This window comes from Octopus bimaculoides, chromosome 22, assembly GCF_046866305.1.
Source record: "Octopus bimaculoides isolate indiv1 chromosome 22, ASM4686630v1, whole genome shotgun sequence".
Classification (NCBI taxonomy): Eukaryota; Metazoa; Mollusca; class Cephalopoda; order Octopoda; family Octopodidae; genus Octopus; species Octopus bimaculoides.
Genome location: NC_142949.1, coordinates 7,982,574 through 8,006,929, shown reverse-complemented (window position 1 = coordinate 8,006,929; position 24,356 = coordinate 7,982,574). Strand labels below are relative to the sequence as shown.

General features: G+C 35.4%; 1 protein-coding gene across 1 annotated transcript in view; it reads right to left on the bottom strand.

Annotated features, from left to right (window-relative positions):
* Positions 1 to 24,356, bottom strand: part of LOC106868249 (ADAMTS-like protein 2) — a 203,985-nt gene that overhangs the window by 42,888 nt on the left and 136,741 nt on the right. The window contains exons 7-9 of the mRNA XM_089339520.1: positions 22,239 to 22,319; positions 19,077 to 19,252; positions 17,000 to 17,813 (exon numbers count right to left, since the gene is read on the bottom strand). Coding sequence (XP_089195646.1) covers positions 17,000 to 17,813; positions 19,077 to 19,252; positions 22,239 to 22,319 — 1,071 coding nt within the window. The remainder of the gene's footprint in view (positions 1 to 16,999; positions 17,814 to 19,076; positions 19,253 to 22,238; positions 22,320 to 24,356) is intronic.

Genomic DNA, 24,356 nt, shown 5'->3' with positions numbered 1-24,356 from the left:
TAGTCAGAAGGAAAGGTATGGCCCATGATCCTGTGTCCCTTCACAGAGTTTCGGAAACTAATGGGCGGGAGTTAAAGTGGCAGATATCCTCAAATCGGAGTTTTGGCCCGAATACTTACAAAGTGGTATCCAATGTGCCTGGTGATGCTAGTGGTTTTGGTGGTAGTGGTGATATGAATGGTGGTGGTGATGGTGGTGGTGGTGCTGCTGCTACTGCTGGTGCTGGTGGTGCTGGTGGTGCTGGTGGTGGTGTGGGTGATGTACAGCAGGTGATCAGGCCATAGTGGATTTGAATACAGAACGCAAAGAACCGAAGCAAATACCCCCAGGCATCCACTGTGGCGTTCTTGAAGTTCCGCCAATCTACAGACCTTGATTGATAGAATTTCCTTTATCGACAATCAGAAAGGAAGAAAAGCAATGTCACCCGCGGTTGGATTTGAACTCAGAGCTTTTAATTCGGAACCAATACTGCAAGGTATCGAGTCCAACGTTCTTAAAGCTTCACCAATCCAGCGCTCTGGAATAGGTACGTTTTTTATCAACCCACACTCTAAAAAGGATGAAAGACAAAGTTGACTTCGGCAGCATTTGAACTTGGAGTGCAGAGAGCCGGAAGAAATACTACACTTATAAGAAATTTTGTCCGATGCTCCAACGAATCTGCCAATTCTCCACATTTTCTCGTTTTGGGAAAGAGTAGCATCAGTTTTCTTTTTGCGGGAGGATGGTTGTGTTTTTAAAGATTTTGATACGGGCACAGGAAAAAAGAAAGCCATCATTTGACCGGAAACTTGGCCCGAATGCTCAAAGCGCAGTGAACCCCGCGAGCTAAAGGCACACAAGGAACAGTTGGGGGTGTTAAACCGTGCCACCGATTAAGTGAACCGCCCATGAACAGATCTCGTCCTTCCGTGCTCTCCATGCAGGTTCCGCCAATCAAATTCCAATTACGAAGTTTTCGTCGGCCCATAGCTATAGTAAAAGACACCTGTTTAAAGGCGCAGGAGTGGCTGTGAGGTAAGTAGCTTGCTTACCAACCACATGGTCCCGGGTTCAGTCCCACTGCGTGGCACCTTGGGCAAGTGTCTTCTACTATAGTCACGGGCCGACCAAAGCCTTGTGAGTGGATTTGGTAGACGGAAACTGAAAGAAGCCCGTCGTATATATGTATATATATATATATATATATATATGTGTGTGTGTGTGTGTGTGTGTGTGTGTGTGTGTGTGTGTGTGTGTGTGTGTGTATGTGTGTGTTTGTGTGTCTGTGTTTGTCTCCCCAACTTCGCTTGACAACCGATGCTGGTGTGTTTACGTCCCCGTAACTTAGCAGTTCGGCAAAAGACACCGATAGAATAAGTACTAGGCTTACAAAGAATAAGTCCTGGGGTCGATTTGCTCGACTAAAGGCGGTGCTCCAGCATGGCTGCAGTCAAATGACTGAAGCAAGTAAAAGAATAAAAGAGTAAAGAGAGAGAGAGTAGGATCGGCCCCAGAAAGCACTACTTAATTTAGTTACAAAGTACAACGCTTTAACCATTCGGCCATCTCATTGCTAGCCATTACGATCGAATAAACTTTTGGTTCTGTCGAAATTCTTTGGAACTATTCCGGTGATTTATCAACTCATTACTCAAACTTCTTGATTTCATCTACTTGCACGTTTCTTCCGGAATGAAATATTATCGCTTTGCTTATTTCTTCATGTTCACTACAGAATACATCTGTTTTGCCGAAACCAAAACTGAGAGACGGGGTATGCGAGTGAGTTGGAGAGGGTGTAAGCAGAGGAAATCAATGTCTGAATCGAGAAATTAGTTAAACGCACACACACACACACACACACATACATATATACACACACACACATATATACACACACACACATATATATATATATATATATATATATATATATATATATATATATATATATATATATATATATATATATATGTATGTATGTATGTATGTATATACATGCAGGAGTGGCTGTGTGGTAAGAATCTTGCTTCCCAAACATGGTTCCGGGTTCAGTCCCACTACGTGGCACCTTGGGCAAGTGTCTTCTACTATATCCTCAGGCCAACCAAAGCCTTGTGAGTGGATTTGGTAGACGGAAACTGAAAGAAGCCTGTCGTATATATATATATATATATATATATATATATATATATATATTATGTATATGTGTGTGTGTGTGTGTAATTAGTTTCACAGTAAATATAACCAGTGTCTTACGAATATCAAAAATTGCAATACCAACAGTAGAATGTTTTATGATGTGTTTGGTAATCTATCCTTTATTTCCACTCGTATGTATTTTGTAACATGTGGACTTGAAGAAAAAATCTCTCTCTTGGAATTTACACGGCCACTGGGGGTTCTTGAGTCTTGTTTTTAGCAGCTTGATAAATGGCGAAATAAATCGATATTTCAGCCAGGAAATCTCAGGTAGATCTATTTCACAAGGCTTTTTGAGGTTTTTTTTATTATGATAATACGTTGACTCTCAAAACAGACAGTGTGTTATACACTACTTGCTGAAAATTATATCACACAGTATATATACATATATGCATATATAAAAGAAGCAGGCGTGGCTACGGGGTTAGAAGATTGCTTCCTCATGATTCTGGGTCCAGTCCCACTGCGTGACACCCTGGCAAGCGTCTCCTGCTATAGGTGACCAAAGCCTCGTGTGTGAGCGTGGTAGATGGAAAACTGAAAGGTGCTCATATTATATGAGTATCTGTGCGTGTGTGCATGAGGGTGTTTGTGTATGTGTGTGTGTGTGTCCATGTACGTGTCCATGTATGTGTCCATGTGTGTGTGCGTGTGTGCGTGTACGTGTGTGTGTGTATGTGTGTATAAAGCCAATTCTCAAATAATATTCCACTGATGTCTAACAAAGTGAAGGGAGGGAGAGTGAAGGGAGGGCGAGAGAGTGGTGGAGGGAAATAAAACTGAACATACGCACGTACATACATACATACATTCATACATACATACATAAAAACATACATACATACATACATACATACATACATACATACGTACGTACAAACATGCATACATACATACAAACATACATTCATGCATATATACATACAAACATACATTCATAATACATACATACAAATATGCATGCATACACACATAAGTACCTACGTACATACATACATACATACCTACATACATACATACATACTTTCATTCATACATACATTCATGCATACATACATACATACATACATACATACATACATACATACATACATACTTTCATACATACATACATACATACATACATACATACTTTCATTCATACATACTTTCATGCATACATACATACATACATACATACATACATACATACATACTTTCATACATACATACATACATACATACATACATACTTTCATGCATACATACATACATACATACAAACATACATTACAATGACTGACTGTGCAATGCAGTTGGTGTTAATTAACAGAGGTATATTAACTACGGAAATACATCTAATTATTTCATTAGTATTTATCATTAACGTTAGCAGAGTTTTCGTAATTCTAATTACTAAGCCCCTTCCTCAATGAAAGGAATGTTTTGTTATCAAACTGTCTTGTAATTAGTTTCACGAAAACCTTGTTGTTTACTTCGTAATGAGATAGTCACGAACACAATACGTAACAAAATATTATCTCTAATAATAATTAATTGTATAAACGTTAGATATTACAGCTTAGTAATACACTTGGTTAATACACTGTTCAAATGTAAGTAAATTCCTTCTTTTTCCTTCCGTGAAGAGAAAGAAAAAGGAAACCTCAACCTGACTGGTTTCGATTCCACTTGGAACTTTGTCAGAGCTCAAGCTTGTACGCCGACATAATTTATCCTTGTGGGACGGAAATAGCTTATAGCTATTTATAATCCTAATATAATGCCTTCTCTCGATCTATTTAGCTGATGTGGGTAATAGATCTAAATTTTCTGTAGACATTAACCTAATAGCTTTCGAGCCTAATTAGGGTATTCACCAGAGACCGTCGCTCATCACCGCTCAGTCTGAGCTAGATATATTTATAATCATAATACATTACGACCTCTACATTGGTTTGTCTGCATAAAAAATCTAAGCTATCGCCCTGCATAATAAATCTAAATTATCTCTAATGATTAATAATATAAATGTTATATATCGCTGTGTTGTATAATATACTGGACAACTATAAATAAATTCCTTTTTCATTTTTTTATGACCAGGAAAAGATGTACGTAAACCTGCGTAATTTCGATTCTAACAGGAGCTTCACCAGAAACCAAGCTTGTGAACCCGCTCAATCTACTTATAGTCAGTTTGTCTGATTTGCATAAATAAGTCAGACAAACCGATTCCGAGAAGTCATAACATATGATTATAAATAGCTATATGTATGTATGTATGTATGTATGTATGTATGTCATTATTCAGTTTGAGTTCAAGATTTCTTGCCAATAGAGAAAGAGCCAGTTTCTAACTTAGATTCATTGGAATTTCAACAACGCCAACAGGGTATTTTTGTATGTATGTATGTATGTATGTCTCTTCTATTTTTTAATTCTTATAAATCTTCCACTGAGAAGGGAGCCGGTTTCCAACAAAGATGCAAGACTCCATCTTTGGGATGTAGTTAACACAAATTCATATTAGGAACTTGAGAAAAGTCTTGCATATTTTTACTGTTCCACTCACAGATACGACCTGCAATGTATGAATTAGCCGGTCGATACGTTTGTATGTATGTATGTATGTATGTATGCATGTATGTATGCATGTATGTATGTATGAGCAAATTTGTATGTTTCGTTTTATGTATATATTCTCATGCATATAGTTGCATATCTAGACATGCTCAAATATATTTAAATGATAAACTTCTGGGAAGTTTTTAAAATTTTTCCAGTTCCAGTGATGGATTGGATCTGTAGTCTTCGAATTAGCTTTCTCCTTTCTGCTTTTGAGAAGCCTAATTTCTCAAGATTGGCAATGAGTTACATATCCCAGGGCCCCAATAATTACATATATATGTATGTATGTATGTACGTATGTATGTATGTATGTATGTATGTATGTATGCATATATGTATGTGCGTGTGTGTGTGTATATACACGAAAGGTTTCTTTCAGTTTCCGTCTCACAAATTCACTCGTAAAGCAGGGGTCGACCCAGAGCTTTTGTATAGGATGCATGCCTGAGGCGGCGGCACAATGGCACTGACCCCAAAGTCACGTAGCTGTAAGGTGAGCTTCTTAACCACATAGCCATGAACAAATATGAAAAAAAAAAAGTTTTAATTGTTAAGAACTAAAAACAATAAAACCATTAATTCTTTTTCTGTCCACCGCGAGATAAAACGATATTTGTTAACAACTTGTTCGCGTATATTAGTTCATACATCACACAGGTGATTAAAATTTTTATTATAATTATTAGATATGCTTCACATTATCAATACTTAAATCATTTCATTCAAACATCATTAGTTAATTGCTTACACTTTTTGTAAACTATTATCTTGTGATGTGTTTGTATATTTGTGTGTGCGAGGGTACACTGTATACGTGTTTTTATATCTGTGCACGTCTATGTGTGCGTGCGTACGTGTGTGTGTGTGTGTGTGTGTGTGTGTGTGTGTGTGTGTGTGTGTGTGTGTGTGTGTGTGATACGCTGTGTTGTTGCAAATATTCAGTCGTAAATCATAAAGATCGCATACGTCTATGTGCAGCTTTGTGTATATGTGTATACATATATGTGTGGATGTGAGTGCGTGTGTATACATATATACGTATATACTTTTTTATATGTATATGTGTGTGTTCATATATGCATATGTGTGTGTGTATAGAAAAATCTTTATGTACATATATGTGTATTTATGCATGTGTATGTATAAATATACATACATACACATGGAAACACACACATATATATATTTTTATATTTATATTTATACATAAATACATATATATACATACATATATATATATATATATATATATATATATATATATATATATATATATATATATATACATATGCATATATATATGTATATGTATATATATATATATATATATATATATATATATATATATATATATATATATATATATATATACATATACATATATCTGTATATATATATATATATATATATATATATATATATATATATATATATACATATACGTATATATATGTCAAATACATCAAGACAAGAATGTATTTTAGTTTTAAACTGAACAGGAGTTAATAACCTCAAGGCTAGAGCGATAATTCAAATATATGTAACGTAGAACGAATTAGTCAAGGCAGACATTTTAGAATACATACATATATACTTACATACATACATATATGCATGTGCGTGTATGTATATATGTATGTATGTATGTATGTATGTATGCATGTATGTAGGGGAGAATTCACAAAAAAAACAAATGACGAAGGCAGGTGGTGTAGATTACAAACAGTTGTATTAGTTTAACGCACGGGAAGTGAAAAATTCTTAACGTTTCGAGCCTACGCTCTTCCACAGAAAGGAACGCAGAAAGAATCAAGGACAGAAAATAAAGAGAGAAAATAAAGAATGTGTAGTGATTAGCAATCTATCATGGTGAAACGTATGTATGTCATTATTCAGTTTATTTCAAGATTTCTTACGGATATAGGGAAAGAGCCGGTTTCTAACCTAGATCCAAGGCTCCTTCATTGGAATTTCAACATCAACAGGGTATTTTTGTTTGTATGTATGTATGTATGTATGTATATGCACAAATTTCTATGTTTTGTATATGTATGTATTCTCATACATATAAATTTGCGTGACTAGACATGTTCATAAGCTTAAATGACAAATTTCTGGAAAGTTTTTTACAGTTCCAATGATGGCTTAGATCTGTCGTCTTCGAATCAGCTTTCTCCTTTCTGATTTTCAGAAGCCTTAATTTCTCTAGATTAGCATTTACGCAATGTGTTACATATCCCAGAGCCCCAATAATTACAGGTATAAACATAAAAATTGTAATCTGGATTGATTGGCTGTAGATTCCTCAATAGTTCAGCGTAGGTATTTGCTTTTCCGCTGATCTTTTGCTTTATGGATGGATGGACGGATGGATGGATGGATGGATGGATGGATGGATGGTTGGTTGGATGGTTGGTTGGATGGATGTGAGTATTTAACTACATTAAAGGTACACGATTCTTGGAGCTGGCTCAGTCACTTGCTCGTTAATTTCACAGGCAGGCTGTTCCGTTGATCGGATCAACTAGAACACTTGTCGTAACGGACGGAAATACTGGGGAAATGCACACGTTTATGGAATACTCAGCTACTAATACATAAGCTCAGGAGCTGGTAATTCAGTTGATTGGACAAACGAACCTTCATCGCTGAACGACAGAGAACCACCTCTACCACCAGCACCACAACCACCGTCGTATCCGCCTCGTCAGCAGTTCCGCAGAAAAGAAGATGCTATAAACGAGATATGCTCGTTCGTAATACATACAAAACCAACGTAAAACATACACAGTGGAGTCCTCTCCACGACCACTACCAACAACAACAGCAGCAGCAGCAGCGGCGGCAGCACTGCCGCAGCCACAGCCATGATGGCAACCACCATCATTAACGACGCCCAACAAATAATACTACAGCCACAACCTAGAGCACACAACGCCCTAAGTAACTGCAGCATTAACTACAAAAGTAATGACAACGGGGAAAACAATTCGCGAGAGAGGCTAGAAATTATTTATCTTAGTAAGCATTTACATCTGCTCTCTTTCTCTCTCTCTCTTTCTCTCTCTCTCTACCTCTCTCTCTCTCTCTCTCTCTCTCTCTCCCTCAAACACACACACACACACACACATACACGCGCGAGCGCACGTGTGTGTATGCATATATAAATGTATAAATATATATATATATATATACACACACACGCATACACATAAATGTATGTATTTTATATATTTATCTCTCTTCTCTCTCCTTATAAAAAAACATATATGCGTGTGTGTATATGTATGTATATATATATACATGCACACATATATATGTATATATATACAGACATATATGTATATATTTATATTCATACAGATTTTTATGTGTATGTATATATATATATATATATATATATATATATATATATATATATATATATATACATGCATGTATATAAGTATATATATGAGAGGGATGTTTGTATGCATGCACACGAGTGGCTATATATGTATGTATGTATGTATGTATGTATGTATGTACAGATAAGCATCTGTCTGTCTTTCTCTATTTGCCTGCCTACCTTCGTCTCCCTCTATCGTTCTGTCTCTCCGCCTTTCCCCCCATCCCCAGGAGAGCTTTCAGTCTGTGCTCGATGTTAATCATTTTATTGATATTGCTGAAAACAGAAACGTGCTAATTATTTTCAACGGCAATATTTCCCTGTGTAACATTAATTCAGTGTTTGTGTGTGAAGCTCACTGACATATTGGCAGAACGTAAGATCGTCAGAGAAAAAAAGCGCCATGTTTTACGCCACTACACACCGGTTTCATGTAAGTTCATTTTTTTTTTCCACAGAATGCAGGATGGCATCTTTTCTGGTGGAATGTTTTGTTTGTTTTTTTTCTCGTATGGTTCTTTGCTTTCTGAAGACTTTAGGTTGTTCCATTTCCGTCGGTCTCAAGGATCTTCCTTTTCCATTGGACAAATGTCAGGGGTATTAGAGAGAGGAGAGATCTGCATTAATGCATAGCTGCTGATCTCGTCCCTTCTTGCGTCTTAGAGAAGCGCTTTCTATAGGCCAGTCCATCATGTTATGTGACCATGGGACACATGGGGGCATCAGGATAAACAACCAAGTGTTGTTGGAAGAGGAAAAGGTAACTTATTTATGGACCGCCTGTTTACTGTAGAGAATGTAATGAAACTATGTACACACATGTATAAGCACACATACTGCAATTTCTATAACGGACTTGTGCATTATGTCCTCTATACTTATATGCATATATATGTGTGTGTGTGTGAGAGAGAGAGAGAGAGAGAGAGAGAGAGAACGAAGGTGTGTAAGAGTCAAAGAGCTGTTATTAAATACATTTAAATACATGTAATTATTATATGTGTGTGCATGTATTTACATATTTTTATCTACGTATATAAGCATTATATATACATATATATACACACATAATTATATGTGTGTGTGTGTGTGTGTGTGTATGTGTATGTGTGCGAGCCTGTGCGCGTATGTATGCATGTGTGTTATGTATGTTGTGTATGTATGCATGAGAACTCCACACTTCTGAATAATAAATCAGCACATTCGAATTTTATCTCCCGTTTATGACATTCATTCTATACCAAAGTTGTAAAGCCTCCTAAATCTTTGGATCATTTCCATTATATGACTGAAGGCACACGCACACACACACTCATACACACACACACAGACACTCAAACACACACACACTCATATATATATATATATATATATATATATATATATATATATATATATATATATATACGAACACACACACACATATATATAAACAGTTACATACATATATATCTATATATATAATTATGTGTATTTCTTCTATCGTAATGAATAAAAATTCTTCTGATAGAATAAATGGGTTAATAGAAACCAATGTAGCAAAGAACACAAAATAACTGTGGTTAGTTCCTGTTTTTAAGGCAGGAACTCCTTGAAATTTTGGGTATTTGAGTATATTTAAGAATTTAAGGATTGGAGAAAACGCACGTTATAATTGCATACTTTATTCCTACATATGTTTCAAAGGATTACAACCTGTGTGATCCATAGGGATCTTTGATATTAAAATTGTAACCTTCTCATTAGGGAAAGCATGGGAATCATCTTAAACGTAAGACATTATGACCAATTATGAAAACAATAGATGGATAAGGTTATGACTTGATTCATTTGAAAAAAACCGTTAGAGAATTGGACGCTGCCGGATAGTGGGTTGGACAACACATACCAATAAATGTGTGAGAGCGTACATGCATACATAAATACACATACACAAACACACACATATACATGCATACTGATACACACACACATATATCTATATATGTATATACATATACATACATATGTGCACATGCTTTCCCTGATGAGAAGGTTACAATTTTAATATCAAAGATCCCTATGGATCACACAAGTTGTAATCCTTTGAAACATAAGTAGGAATAAAGTATGCAATTATAACATGCGTTTTCTCCAATCCTTAAATTCTTAAATATATATATATATATATATATATATATATATATATATATATATATATATATATATATATATATATATATATATATATATATATATATAAATGTGTGTGTATATGTGTATTTATATGCTTATATACAAATGCGTGCACATACATGTTGACTTAAACAATGATTTTCGAAAGACAACTTTCTAAGGAAGAAATAAGTTTAAAGGAAAAGATATATGGTTTCGAGAGAAAATTGAACAAGGGCAATGTATACATCCAAAAATATTCTCACAGAACTTCACTTTACGATCCCCAGCTGGAAATGGAAATTTTGTAGTCAGTAAATGGAAAAATATCTTATCTATCCAATGAAAAATCATCTTTAAAAGGCCGCCTCTTAGTGTAACACTTGGCTTGCTAGAAGCAACCTTAGTGACACGATAATTTAATAGAGTGCCCCCAACTCACTCTACACTAGAGTAGAACCAGAAAGAGGAAAACAATTTGGTTTAATATTCTTGCATACAACAGGAGTTTAGAAACTCTTAAGCTCTAATAAGTGAAAACAGTCTTAGTAGAGTAGCTTTACAACGAACATAATATAAATATCAGTTTTTCACAAAGATTCACAAAGAATATCGTCTCTTTGAAACTGGGAAAGGCTGAAACAACTAAGACTCTACTCCCTGGAGAGAGGGCAGGAGAGGTATGCAGTAATATACATCTGGAAGGTCCTGGAAGGAATTGTGCCAAATTTTGACAATGAAAGCTACACCAATGCCAGAACGGTAAAACACTGCATTGTGCCAAAGATCCTAGCAACGCCATCGCGCTTCAGGACCAGTTTCTGCAACAGCCTAGGTTTCAGGTTGTGAGTTTGATTCCCGGGCTCGGCTGCGTGTTATGTTCTTGAGCAAGACACTTTCTTCCACGTTGCTCCAGTTCACTCATCTGTAGAGATGAATTGCAACGTCACTGGTGCCAAGTTATGTCGGCCTTTGCCTTTCCCTTGGCATGCAGAAGGGAGGCTGGTATGCATGGATGACTGCTGGTCTTCCATAAAGTACCTTGCCCGGACTTGTGCCACGGAGGGTAACTTTCTAGGTGCAATCCCATCGTCATTCATCACTGAAAGGGGTCACCCTTACCCTATATACATACATATATATATATATATATATATATATATATATATATATATATATATATATATATATATATATATATATAAAAGAAAGAGATACGTTATATTAAATCTCTGAGCAAGAGATAAACAGGAACAGTACGGAATCGTAAAATATATTTGCCAAGTAAATGTGGCGGCCCTATAGAGGACGCTGCTACTATTGTTTTTAGTCCCAGGAAGGCATCTCTTCCAGTTGGCCAAAGATGCACTGTTGCTCATCTCGTAAAAGAGAGAGATAAGCTATATTAAATCTCTGAGCGAGAGATTATAGATAGATAGATAGATAGATAGATAGATAGATAGATAGATAGATAGATATTCATATCGATTTAATGATTGCATTGTTCAATTAAATGGAGTTGCTTGAAACGATCGTACTGCATTACCACTGGATATCCTTATTGCTTATTTTGATATATATATATATATATATATAAGATGGCAATATGTTAACTCAGCATCAAGAAACAACAGACTAAACAAAAATACCAACCTACAGCAAAATATATTTTTTTAAAAACCAGGAATATCACCACCACCACAACCACCACCACAACCACCACCACCATCACCATTACTCTAACTTCTACTGGAACAACAACTTGAGTGAGAGATTCAGTTGCGCAGGTGTGCTTCCACAGAAATTGGCATTTTGTAGATAATACAAACTGTCTCCTTCCTCTTCCCTCTCCACCTCCTCCATAACCCCCTCCACCTCCCCTTGTCCACAGTAGAAAACATACAGTGAACCCCCGTCTTCCTTCCTTCTTCCTAACTCACATTTGATAATATATATTTATGCATATAGCCCCCACTCTCACTCCACCTCACCATCAATAATATACACCATCCCCGCCGCAACCATCTCCAGTCAGCCTGCCTCACTTCACGTTCCTCCATGAGTACAGCTTACAACAATCAACATAACACCAAGACTCACTCTCTCTCGCGTTCTCTATCTCTCTTTCTCCTTTGTTCTTCTCTTTCTTTTATTTGTCAAAATATGTATGCATGTGTGTATGTACGGATGTATGCACTTATGTAAGCATGCATGTATGTATGTGGCTCTTACGTTTAACTATTTATCTAGGTAGAGTGAGAAAGAAATAGATGGATGATGGATAGGGAGACACAGACAGACAGACAGACAGTTATATAAAGAGATAGATAGCTACATACATAGATAGATAGATAGATAGATAGATAGATAGATAGATAGATAGATAGATAGATAGATAGATAGACTGACAAATATTTTGTCGGCCTTCTAGCGCTGTCAACCAAAACTCTTTATTATTGTCTTTAGACAAAAAAAGAGTAATAACACATTGGATGTATGATCCATGCATCAGTGAAATGGTGGATTAGAAGCTTATCTTTATTTCAAAATTATAGGTTCTGTATTTATACCTAACCCTATCTCTATATTCATATACAGCAGACACAGTACCTGATGACGGCTGGAAATCAAATCGCTCGAAATAAAAGTATGAAAAATCTAAACAATGTTTCTGTGGAAATAAGACTGTCACTGGTCTTGAAAAGTGTGACGTATCAACATTATGTGATGTTTATTGTTCAATGACCATAAAGAATGATGGTGGGTACCATTTTTATTCATATAGTCTGTTTACTCTTATCAAGCAAGAATTAGACTCCATATATATTTATAAATTTATTCGTTTTTGCTCCAGTCGGGGAATTTAGCGTGTTCGTTTTGTAATTGGCATTTTTATTACTATTTTTATTACCTCTGCCTTAGCGAAGGCAGAGGTATTGTTTTCAGTCGTGTTTGTTTGTCCGTGGACAAGATATCTGAAGAACCGCTGGATGGATTCGGATAAAACTTTCAGGGATTTTTGGCCTCGTAACTGGCACAAACTGATTAGGTTTTGGGATTGATCCGGTACCGGACAAAGATCCTGCATTATTTTTTAAATGTCTGCCTCCTCGTTCCGTTTTGATGAACTCCACGATCGATACTTCCACATGTCAACTTATTGTCCAATCAGCGAATTCTGCCGTACTGGCAGAATCGTTAGCACGCCGGACTAAATCCTTGGTGGCATTCAGTCCGTCTCTACGTTTTGAGCTCAAATTCTGCCGAGGCCAACTGGTCGATAAAATAAATGACCTGTTGAGCTCTGGGATCGAAATAATCGACTTATCCCCCATTCACCCGAAATTGTTGGCCTTGAAACCAATATATTGACTCGACATCCAATCAGGAGAAAAGAACAAAAGAAAAGACAAAACCTACAACAACAACAATACAAACAGCAGATTCACAACAACAAAAGTGGCACCACCGCTACCATTACTATTACTACTACTAACAACCACAACAACTACAAAAAAATCAATAAAAACAGTGAGCACATCGACATCACTTGACTCCGCCATCGAGTGTGCATCGAGTGTGGCCGCTTTATCGTCTAGAAATAGCAGTTAAATCTCCTGAATATGATATGCAGTAATGTGTGATATGAAGGAGAGGGTGAGAGAAGTAAACATGGGCAGAGATAGGAAAGGAGGGAAAGAAGGAGGGAGAGAAAGAGAGAGAGAAAGAAGGAGGTGGGGAGGATAGAGAGGAAGAGAATGAGGGAGAGAGAGAGATGAAGGTGAAATAGAGAAGAAGGGAGAAAGTTGTGAAGGCGAAAGAGTGGGAGGGAGAGAAGGAAGGAGGGAGTGAGGGAAGAGAGAGGGAGTGAGGGAAGAGAGAGGGAGTGAGGGAAGAGAGAGGGAGTGAGGGAAGAGAGAGGGAGTGAGGGAAGAGAGAGGGAGAGGGAGAGGAGGGGAGGCGAGATGGAGTAGAGAACACTCGTATAATATAATCCTGGATCATATTATAATCATCATTATCATCATCAACAGCATCAACAGCATAATCATCACTATCATCATCATCATCTTCATCATTATTACCATCAACATCCTTATCGCCACCTTCAACCCCTATCACCGACGCCATCATCGACATCATTGTCATCGTAATCATCATCATCATCATCACATCATCATCATCACCATCATCATCATCATCATCATTGAACGACCATGTTTCCATGCTGGCATGGCTTGGAAACAAAAATTACAAACGGGATAGTCACGACTGGAATAAAGGCCTGGGGGCGAACGAGATTAAACAAGAACAGCATTAAATAGCAAGCAACTACTACCATTATTATTATTATTATTATTATTATTATTATTATTATTATACAGCAATTGATGCTGCTACTACTACTGCTGCTACTACTACAATTTCTTATCGCTGTCATCTCATCTGATCAAAATGAAACCCTCTCGGAAAGTAGAATGTCTTCGAGGTAAACCGAGTTTCTGATATTCGACTCAGCATCTGTTTCCTTATCGAATGGAAGTTTACAAAATAATCTCCTGTGTCTATCGATGTCGGTCATTGCTCGAGGCTTCACTGCGAGCACAATAAAGTGGGAGGCTATAGCATCTAAGGGAAGTAATTCTGTCAAAAGGTTATTCAAGCATTATTGAAATTAATAAGGTCTTTTTTATTTATTTTTTTGGTGGTGGGGAGGAGTCGTTTTGTGTGTGTGTATGAGTGTGTACGTATGTGTGTGAATGTATGTGTGCGTGTGCTTGTGCGTTTTAAACAAAGAAGCAAGCCAAGATATGCTTGTGGAGTAATGACGTTGGTAGAATTTATCTGGCTTATATTATTAGTACTTACTCAACAAGGGAGATAACAACTGATTTTTTTCCCTAACCAGTCATTCTACGCCTAGAGAGCAATTCGGAAAATTTCTCACTAACCGCAAAGACCTAAAAGGGGCTCATTTATATATATATATATATATATATATATATATATATATATATATATATATATATATATATATATATACATATAGCTCTCCTGAAATAAGAATTTCTAACTTCCGGTCAGCCATTGTTATGATCGGCCATTATTATGATTGACCGTTGACTGAACACTATTCAATTTTTTTCTCCATGTTTTTCTCCTTGTCTCCGTATTCTTTCTGTTGAAGAGCGTAGCTCGAAACGTCAAAGACTTTCCGTATTCCCGAGCGTCATACTAATATATACTTTTGTTATTTACACCACCTGTCCTCGTCTGTTGTTATTATTTGTATATTCTCCCATATATATATATATATATATATATAGAGAGAGAGAGAGAGAGAGAGAGAGAAAGAGAGAGATACATACATACATACATACATACATAAATAGATAGACAGATATATATATACATATATATATATATATGTATATATATATATATATATATATATATATATATATATATATATATATATATATATATATATATATATATATATATATACATATATATATATATATATGTGTGTGTATATATATATATATATATATATATATATATATATATATATATATATATATATATATATATATATATATATATATACATATATATATATATATATATATATATATATATACATATATATATACAGACCAAAGTGGGGCTGTTTTAAACTAAAGGTTTCTCAGTTAGGATTGGTCGGTATTAACAAAAAATCGACCATATGTTTTATAGATAGTAGGTAAGTGGAAGCGGAAGTAAAGCAAAATTGAAGACTGATTTCAAATTATGGTACAACGCCAGCAGTTTTTGGGTGGGAGAGTAAATCGATTTCCATCGGACCCAGTGCTCTGTTGTTGCTTATCTTATCCACCCCTAAAGGATAATAGTCAAAGTCGACCTTGGCGGATTTGAACTCAAAACGTTATTTTCTGCCTCGTGGGAAAATTGAAGTTACAATTTTCCACTTCGCACTTTAGTTTTGAATTGTTGCCATATAAATTTCGTTCGTTTTATGAAGTTACATCCTGTGTACAATATTATTCATCATACTTTATAACAGGACCTAAAACTTAGTGAGTGCAAAACAAACTACTTAAACATTAGCCCATGCTACATACACTGCGTGGAGGCGCAATGGCCCAGTGGTTAGGACAGCGGACTTGCGGTCGTGGGATCGCGGTTTCGATTCGCAGACCGGGCGTTGTGAGTGTTTATTGGGCGAAAACACTTACAGCTCCACGAGGCTCCGGCAGGGGATGGTGGCGAACTCTGCTGTACTCTTTCACCACAACTTTCTCTCACTCTTTCTTCCTGTTTCTGTTATGCCTGTAATTCAAAGGGCCAGCCTTCTCACACTGTGTCACGCTGAATATCCCCGAGAACTACGTTAAGGGTACACGTGTCTGTGGAGTGCTCAGCCACTTGCACGTTAATTTCACGAGCAGGCTGTTCCATTGATCGGATCAACTGGAATCATCGATGTCGTAAGCGACGGAGTGCCAACAACAACAATCCTGAGTACAATATTATTCGTCATACATTATAACAGGACCTAAAACTTAGTGAATGTAAGAGAAACTACTTAAACATGAGCCCGTGCTACATACACTGCAAAAAACCTCAATCAGAAAAGATGATAATACATACTAAGATGTGATGACTTCCTCACGCCTTTCTTCCGGTAGGTATTCAAGTTCTCTTTGACCGTCGACAGGGCAGGAAGGAAAACGGGAAATCGCTTTTTCTTCGGGGAGCTAACTTGAACACTTTCATTTTGATTATTTCTTGCTTTTCTTTGACGTTGAGAAATCGAAGAGATTTTCGGAAAATATCGAGCGGTTCTGTTTTTCGTGTTGCTTTTCTCCAGCGTCCTATTTTTATTCGTTTTAGTCTTGCTTCGTTTCCTACTTTTCGAAGTTGACGAAAATGTCGGTGATGAAGACGGAGATACTATTTTCACATAGATATGCTTCCTGAGTTCCTGGTTTCTATCATGTATTGAAAGTGCCAAAGGTAAAGGAGATGCTGGTCCTAAAGAAGAATAATAATGAATATTTCGCTCCTCTACACGTCTGTGATTGTTCCTGTGGTGTTTCTTACTAACTTTGCTATCGTTTACATTAGCTGAATAAGCGTCGCTTTCTTTAAACTTTCCTGGTGATATATTCGGCCCATACGAAGACGGAGCTGTCTTGAAGTGCCCATCAGAAGGATATACAGACGAAGCGGGATGTGGTCTTAACAATGCTCGCGTAGCTAATCCTTCAGTTGGGTTCTTACTGTGAGGACGGGCATGGACTGGATTATAGTCAAAGAAGAGCTGACTGTCCAGAAGTGTTTGCCATGTAAAACTCGGTTCATTTTTCACTGTCATTTCCTTACTTTTTATCGTGGCGTTGTTGAATGTAACTATGTATTCGTACTTCAGCTGAATATCTGTGTTCTTCTTTGACGTGAAACCCTGGAAATAGTAATAATAATAATAATAATAATAATAATAATAATAATAATAATAATAATAATAATGCCGGGCTTCTTTTCAGTTTCCGTCTATCAAATACGCTCACAAGGCTCACTTCTGTTTTTTCTTCCTCCACTTCACTCTGTATTTCATATCTTCTTTATAATAACTATTGCTTAACCGTTTTCTCGCACCGTCTCTGATGAAGGGATATATAAAACATCCCGGAAACAGCTGTAAGACCTTCTCTTTATAAATGTTCTGGAATCCTTCATAGCCTTGGATTTGATTTTTTATTTCATTCTGCTAATTATATATATATATATATTAATAATTTAGAGAACAACCACCAAGATGCAATCCAAACAATGATGGTGACTGATCTCCCTCATTGTTTGGATTGCATCTTGGTGGTTCTCTAAATTATTAATATATTTTTCATTACAAAATTCAATTTGATATTATTAATTTGAATATCCTTGTAAGTTTAGATTTTGACATTCCTTAATATTATAATATATATATATATATATATATATATATATATATATATATATATATATATATATATATATAACTATGTGTGCCTTTGTGTTTGTATTTCTCCCCATCATCGCTTGACAACCGGTGTTGGTTTGGTTAAGTCTCCTGTAGCTTATTGTTGCAACAAAAGAGTCTGAGAGAATAATTACCAGGCTTTCAAAAAAGATAATTGCTGGAGGTTATTTGTTCGACTAAACACTCCAATGTCGAACTACATCATGTTCGCATCCCAGTGACTAAAACAAGTGAAAGACAAGAGATAAAAGATATATATATTGTGTATATGGCCGTGTATGGCTGTCTAAGCTCTTTGACATATATTTGTTTTTTATTTTCATACTTACAAAAAAAAAAAAATTCCAAAATCTACAAATTAATATTAATCCATTACTTCCCATAATTCTATTAACTGGAATTTTTTATGAAACTTTGATTTCTAGCATAAAACAGACTTAGAAACACGCTGGAATGATCAAAATAACATTTCAAAATAACATTTTAAATAGAAATAAGCGAGATATTGGGTGAAAAATTAGCAAACCTCATTTGAATATCAGAGAAATATACCTAGTAGATATAGCAAAAAGGTTAGATATGTGTAAATATTGACAGATAATTATGAAATTTGTAATTTTTAAGTGATCTCATATGAGATCACTGGTAGGTAATGGGTTAAAACAAACGAGAAAATAGGAAAATATTAAAAGGTTTCCGACTCACAAGGACTACAAGGTCTCTGTCTATGGTTCCTTCCGCGTGAAGTGTCTCCAATCCTCTTGCTTTGTAGACAGAATGGTGATAATAGAAGATGGCACCAGACACCAGTTTGGTGACACTGGGAGACTTCTTGTTGGTATTACCATTCAATAAATACTCGCCTTCTTCACTGCGGAGTGCTGAATCAACGACAATAACAGTTACAACAACAAGAGCGAGAACAATAACAACAAAACGATCAGAGAGTTGAGTAATGTATAGATATTTATAATATAAGGTGTGTGAGACTGGAGTGTACATGAGTGTGTGAGAGTGTCAGTGTGTGTATATATGTGTGCATATGTGTGTAATTGCATGAGTGTGTGAGAATGTGTCTATTTGTATATGTGAGTATATGTGTGTGTATTTGTCGCGGTGAGTGTGTGTGTGTGTGACTGTGTGTGAATCTGTGTGAATGAGTGCATGTGAGTGTGTGAGAGTGTGTGTGTGAGTGTGTGTGTGTGTGTGTGTGTGTGTGTGTGTGTGTGTGTGTGAGGATATATGCATATATGCGTGTAGATGTGTGTAGATGTACGAGTGTGTGACAATGCGTATATAAGTTACTATGCGTATGATTGTGTGTGTGTGTATATATATATGTGTGTGTGTGTGTGAGTATACATATATGTGTGTGAGTGAGTGTGTGTGTGTGTGTGTGTGTGCGTGTGTATGAGTGAGTGTGTGTGAGTGTGCATATGTGTGTATATATGTGAGCGTGTATATATGGGTACAAGTGTACGTCTGCGTGACAATGTGTGTGTTAGAATATCTGAGTATTTCTCTGTGTATTTGTCGTTGTGAGTGTATGTGGATATGGTTGCATGTGTATGTGTATGTGAGTTTCTTAATTTACGCAGAATACGTACATGTTTACACACCGCTATGAACTCCTAGTTCCTAAATTTAATGGGAAAAAAAGGGTCAGTCTGTTGGTGTAATAGTTCAGCACATTTACCGCGTATTAAATGTCCATTTTTTCCCCGTTAAGTGTTATATGCTCGAATATTAGATTATTTTCGATAATCAATATACAGTGAAGGCTTAAAATTATATCCATAATATATATATATGTATATGTATATGTATATATATATATATATATATATATATATATATATATATATATATATATATATATATATATATATATATATATATATATATATATATATATATATATATATATATATATATATATATATATATATATATATATATATATATATATATATATATATATATATATATATATATATATATATATATATATATATATATATATATATATATATATATATATATATATATATATATATATATATATATATATATATATATATATATATATATATATATATATATATATATATATATATATATATATATATATATATATATATATATATATATATATATATATATATATATATATATATATATATATATATATATATATATATATATATATATATATATATATATATATATATATATATATATATATATATATATATATATATATATATATATATATATATATATATATATATATATATATATATATATATATATATATATATATATATATATATATATATGTATATGTATGTACCTATATTAGTGGAGGCGCAATGGCTCGGTGGTTAAGGCAGCGGACTCGCAGTCGTAGGATCACCGTTTCGATTCCCAGATCGGACGTTGTGAGTGTTTATTGGGCGAACCGTTTCTTCCTGCTTCTATTGTACCTGTATTTCAAAAGGCCAGCCTTGTAACACTCTGCGTCGCGCTGAATCTCCCCGAGAACTACGTTAACGGTACACGTGTCTGTGGAGCGCTCAGCCACGTGCATGTTAATTTCACGAGCAGGCTGTTCCGTTGATTGGATCAACTGGAATCCTCGCCGTCGTAACCGACGAAGTGCCAGTTAGTGATCTATATTAATAAATATATACAGGGTGCGGAAGAAATAACGCCTTTTTGTATTTGAGTTTTCTAGATTCTAATTAAGTTTCTTTTTTTTTATTTCCTAATATTTCTGCGATGTTTATTTTTTCTATTTCCTAATACTTCTTCGATGTTTATTATTCGGTTCTTTCAGTAATACAAAAAAATTGTGTTCATCTAAAAATTTACTTAATAAACATTTATATACTATAAAAGTTATTAAATGCAAAAAGGGTGTTACTTCTGTTGCACCCTGTATACAGGCGCAGGAATAGTTGTGTGGTTAGAGCTGGCAGAAACGTTACCCCACCGGGCGAAATACTTAGCAGTATTTCGTCTGCCACTACGTTCTGAGTTCAAATTCCGCCGAGGTCGACTTTGCCTTTCATCCTTCCGGGGTCGATAAATTAAATACCAGTTACGCACTAGGGTCGATGTAATCGACTTAATCCCGTTTTTAGCCCCTTGTGGGCAATAAAGAAATAAGAAGCCCCCTTCCCAACCACATAGTTCCAGGTTCAGTCCTACTGCGTGGTACCTTGGGTAATTGTCTACTACTGCTTTCTTTGCTTGAAAGTCTGGTATTTATTCTATCAGTCACTTTTGTCAAACCGCTAAGACATGGGGACGTAAACACGCCAACACCAGCTGTTAAGCGGTGATGGGAACAACACAGACACAAAGATACATATGTGTTTGTGTCTGTGTGTCTATGTGTTATATATATATATATATATATATATATATATATATATATATATATATATATATATATATACGACAGGCTTCTTTCAGTTTCTGTCAACCAGATACACCAACGAGGCTATAGTAGAAGACACTTACAGAAGATGCTACGCAGTGGAACTGAAACCGGAACCATGTGGTTGGGAAGCAAGCTTCTCACCACACAGCCACGCCTGCTCCTATATATAAATACATAAAGTTTCAAGGAATATTTACACCGCGTTCGGCGACCGAGTTCTAATTTATATCTCAGTCAGACTCACAAAGCCAAATAAGTTTAACGACACAACCTTGCTCTACGGAGACTCTCGATCTTCTAGAAATAGCAGTCAATTCTTCATGTCCTACTGTATCACATCTTAAAGAAGACAAATTAACTTCTCATCAACAGGAATTAATGAGAAGTAGTTAATTAAGAAAGTTAAGTTGAATATTTACCTAGAATTATGTTGCCTTCTGCTCTAGCAAATATCTTGATTTTCCTTGCAAATTTTGGTAAACGAAGAAGTTCCTCGTAGCCTGGAATACGAAACATAAGAGGAATAAGTTAACAAATAGAAGCAAGTTGAGCTGAGGAGGTCATAAAAGAGATTTGAGGAATTGTTGATAAACTTCATTGGCAAACAACAAAATATTCACCGCTGATGGGATTTCTGTACCGTTAGTGGAGTAAAATATGTTGATATGACTGGGAGTTCGAATTTTTCACATTTCACTGCTTAACAGTTAGATGAACTGTTAAAAGCGAAAGTTAGTGTTCCAGTCTCGTCAATGGGGTGACGGTGGGGTGGGGGTAGGAGTGTGAGGATGTTGGATAGGGGTGTGGGTAGACAGATAGATAGATAGATAGATAGATAGATAGATAGATAGATAGATAGATAGATAGATAGATAGATAGATAGATAGACAGACAAACAGACGTATGTATGTACTAATGTGCTGGAGGAATGTCTCAATGAAAACCTCAATAAAATTTAAATACAATAGACCTGGTATAATGATTTGGGATAGAGAAGAGAAACTGTACAGTTGTGGAAATTAGCTGCCCAACGGATGTTAACAAAGCTGAAGAGCAATGAAAAGGAGAATTCCTACGATGAACCATTGAGAAATTTGCAGGTACACTATCCAGATTACAAGTTCAGATTTATATCTGTAATTATTGGGGGACTGGGGTGTGTAACACACTGCATAAATACCAACCTTGAGAAATTAGGCTTCTCAAAACCAGAAAGGAAAAAATCAAATCGAAGACTACAGATCCAATCTATCACTGGAACTGTAAAAATCTGTAAAACTTTCCAGAAGTTTAGCCTTTAAGTATATATGAGCATATCTAGATATGCAATTATATGCATGAGAATATATACATAAAGCAAAAGATACGAATCTGCCCATATACATACATACATATATACATACATACATACACACATACCCTATTGTTGATGTTGAAATTCCAATGAAGGAGCCTTGGATCTGGGTTAGAAACCGGCTCTTTCTCTATTGAGAAGAAATCTTGAAATAAAACTGAATAATACACACATACATACATACATACATACATACATATAGACACGGTTTTTATTGATATCGGCAGAATATTCACACAGTTGTAATTTGCTCTTGTTTAAAATTCGACCCCTAATTTTAATAAAAATAAAATACCTGGAATTTTCTTTGCTTCACATCTTAACCCAGAGCCTATATTTTCAACCAAAAGCATATAATAATAATAGCAGACCAAATCTAATCCCCCCCCCTTTTTTTTTTTACCCCCTTATAAGTAAAACGCCATGGAGTTGAAGTATTTTGTTCAGAGTAATGTATTTTCATGCTTCCATATTCGATTTCTTTTAGAATAACTGCATTCTCGAAGGAACACAAAATTCTATTATTTACGAAAAATTATCTTTGCCTTAAGCAAGGTTTTATCCACTTACCGTCAACATTCCTTAAATATTATTTTGTTATCTTCAGTTTCAAACTGTGAATGTTTTCTATTATTATTATTACTATTATTATTGTTGTTGTTGGTGTTGTTGTTGTTGTTGTTGTTGTTGTTGTTGTTGTTGTTGTTGTTGTTGTTGTTGTTGTTGTTGTTTTTATTATTATTATTATTATCATCATTATCATCACCCTCATCATCATCATCATCGTCGTCATCATCATCATCATCATCATTTTTATTAACATCTTCTTTCAATGCTAGTTCCTTTTCTTTCCGAGTGTCTTCTTGACACCTAGGGCAAAGAAACGCACCGTATACATTGGTAGGCCATTAAAATACGCACACCTGATTGTTCATTTACAAAGTCATGCGATAGAGAAAAAGGGGAAGAAAGACAGAGAAAAAAGACAGAGAAAAAAGACAAAAATAAGAAAGAAAAAGCCATCAAATAAAATAAAGGGGGAAAAGGGAAAGAAAATTCACAGGGACAATGCTCTTCTCCATACGTGTGACCAGTTGCCAGTTAAGGCAATCTTTTGCACTTCCTGTATGGATGTTAAACCAGAGATCATTCTTAAATAATTTTCATTTCCTTTTTTTATCAT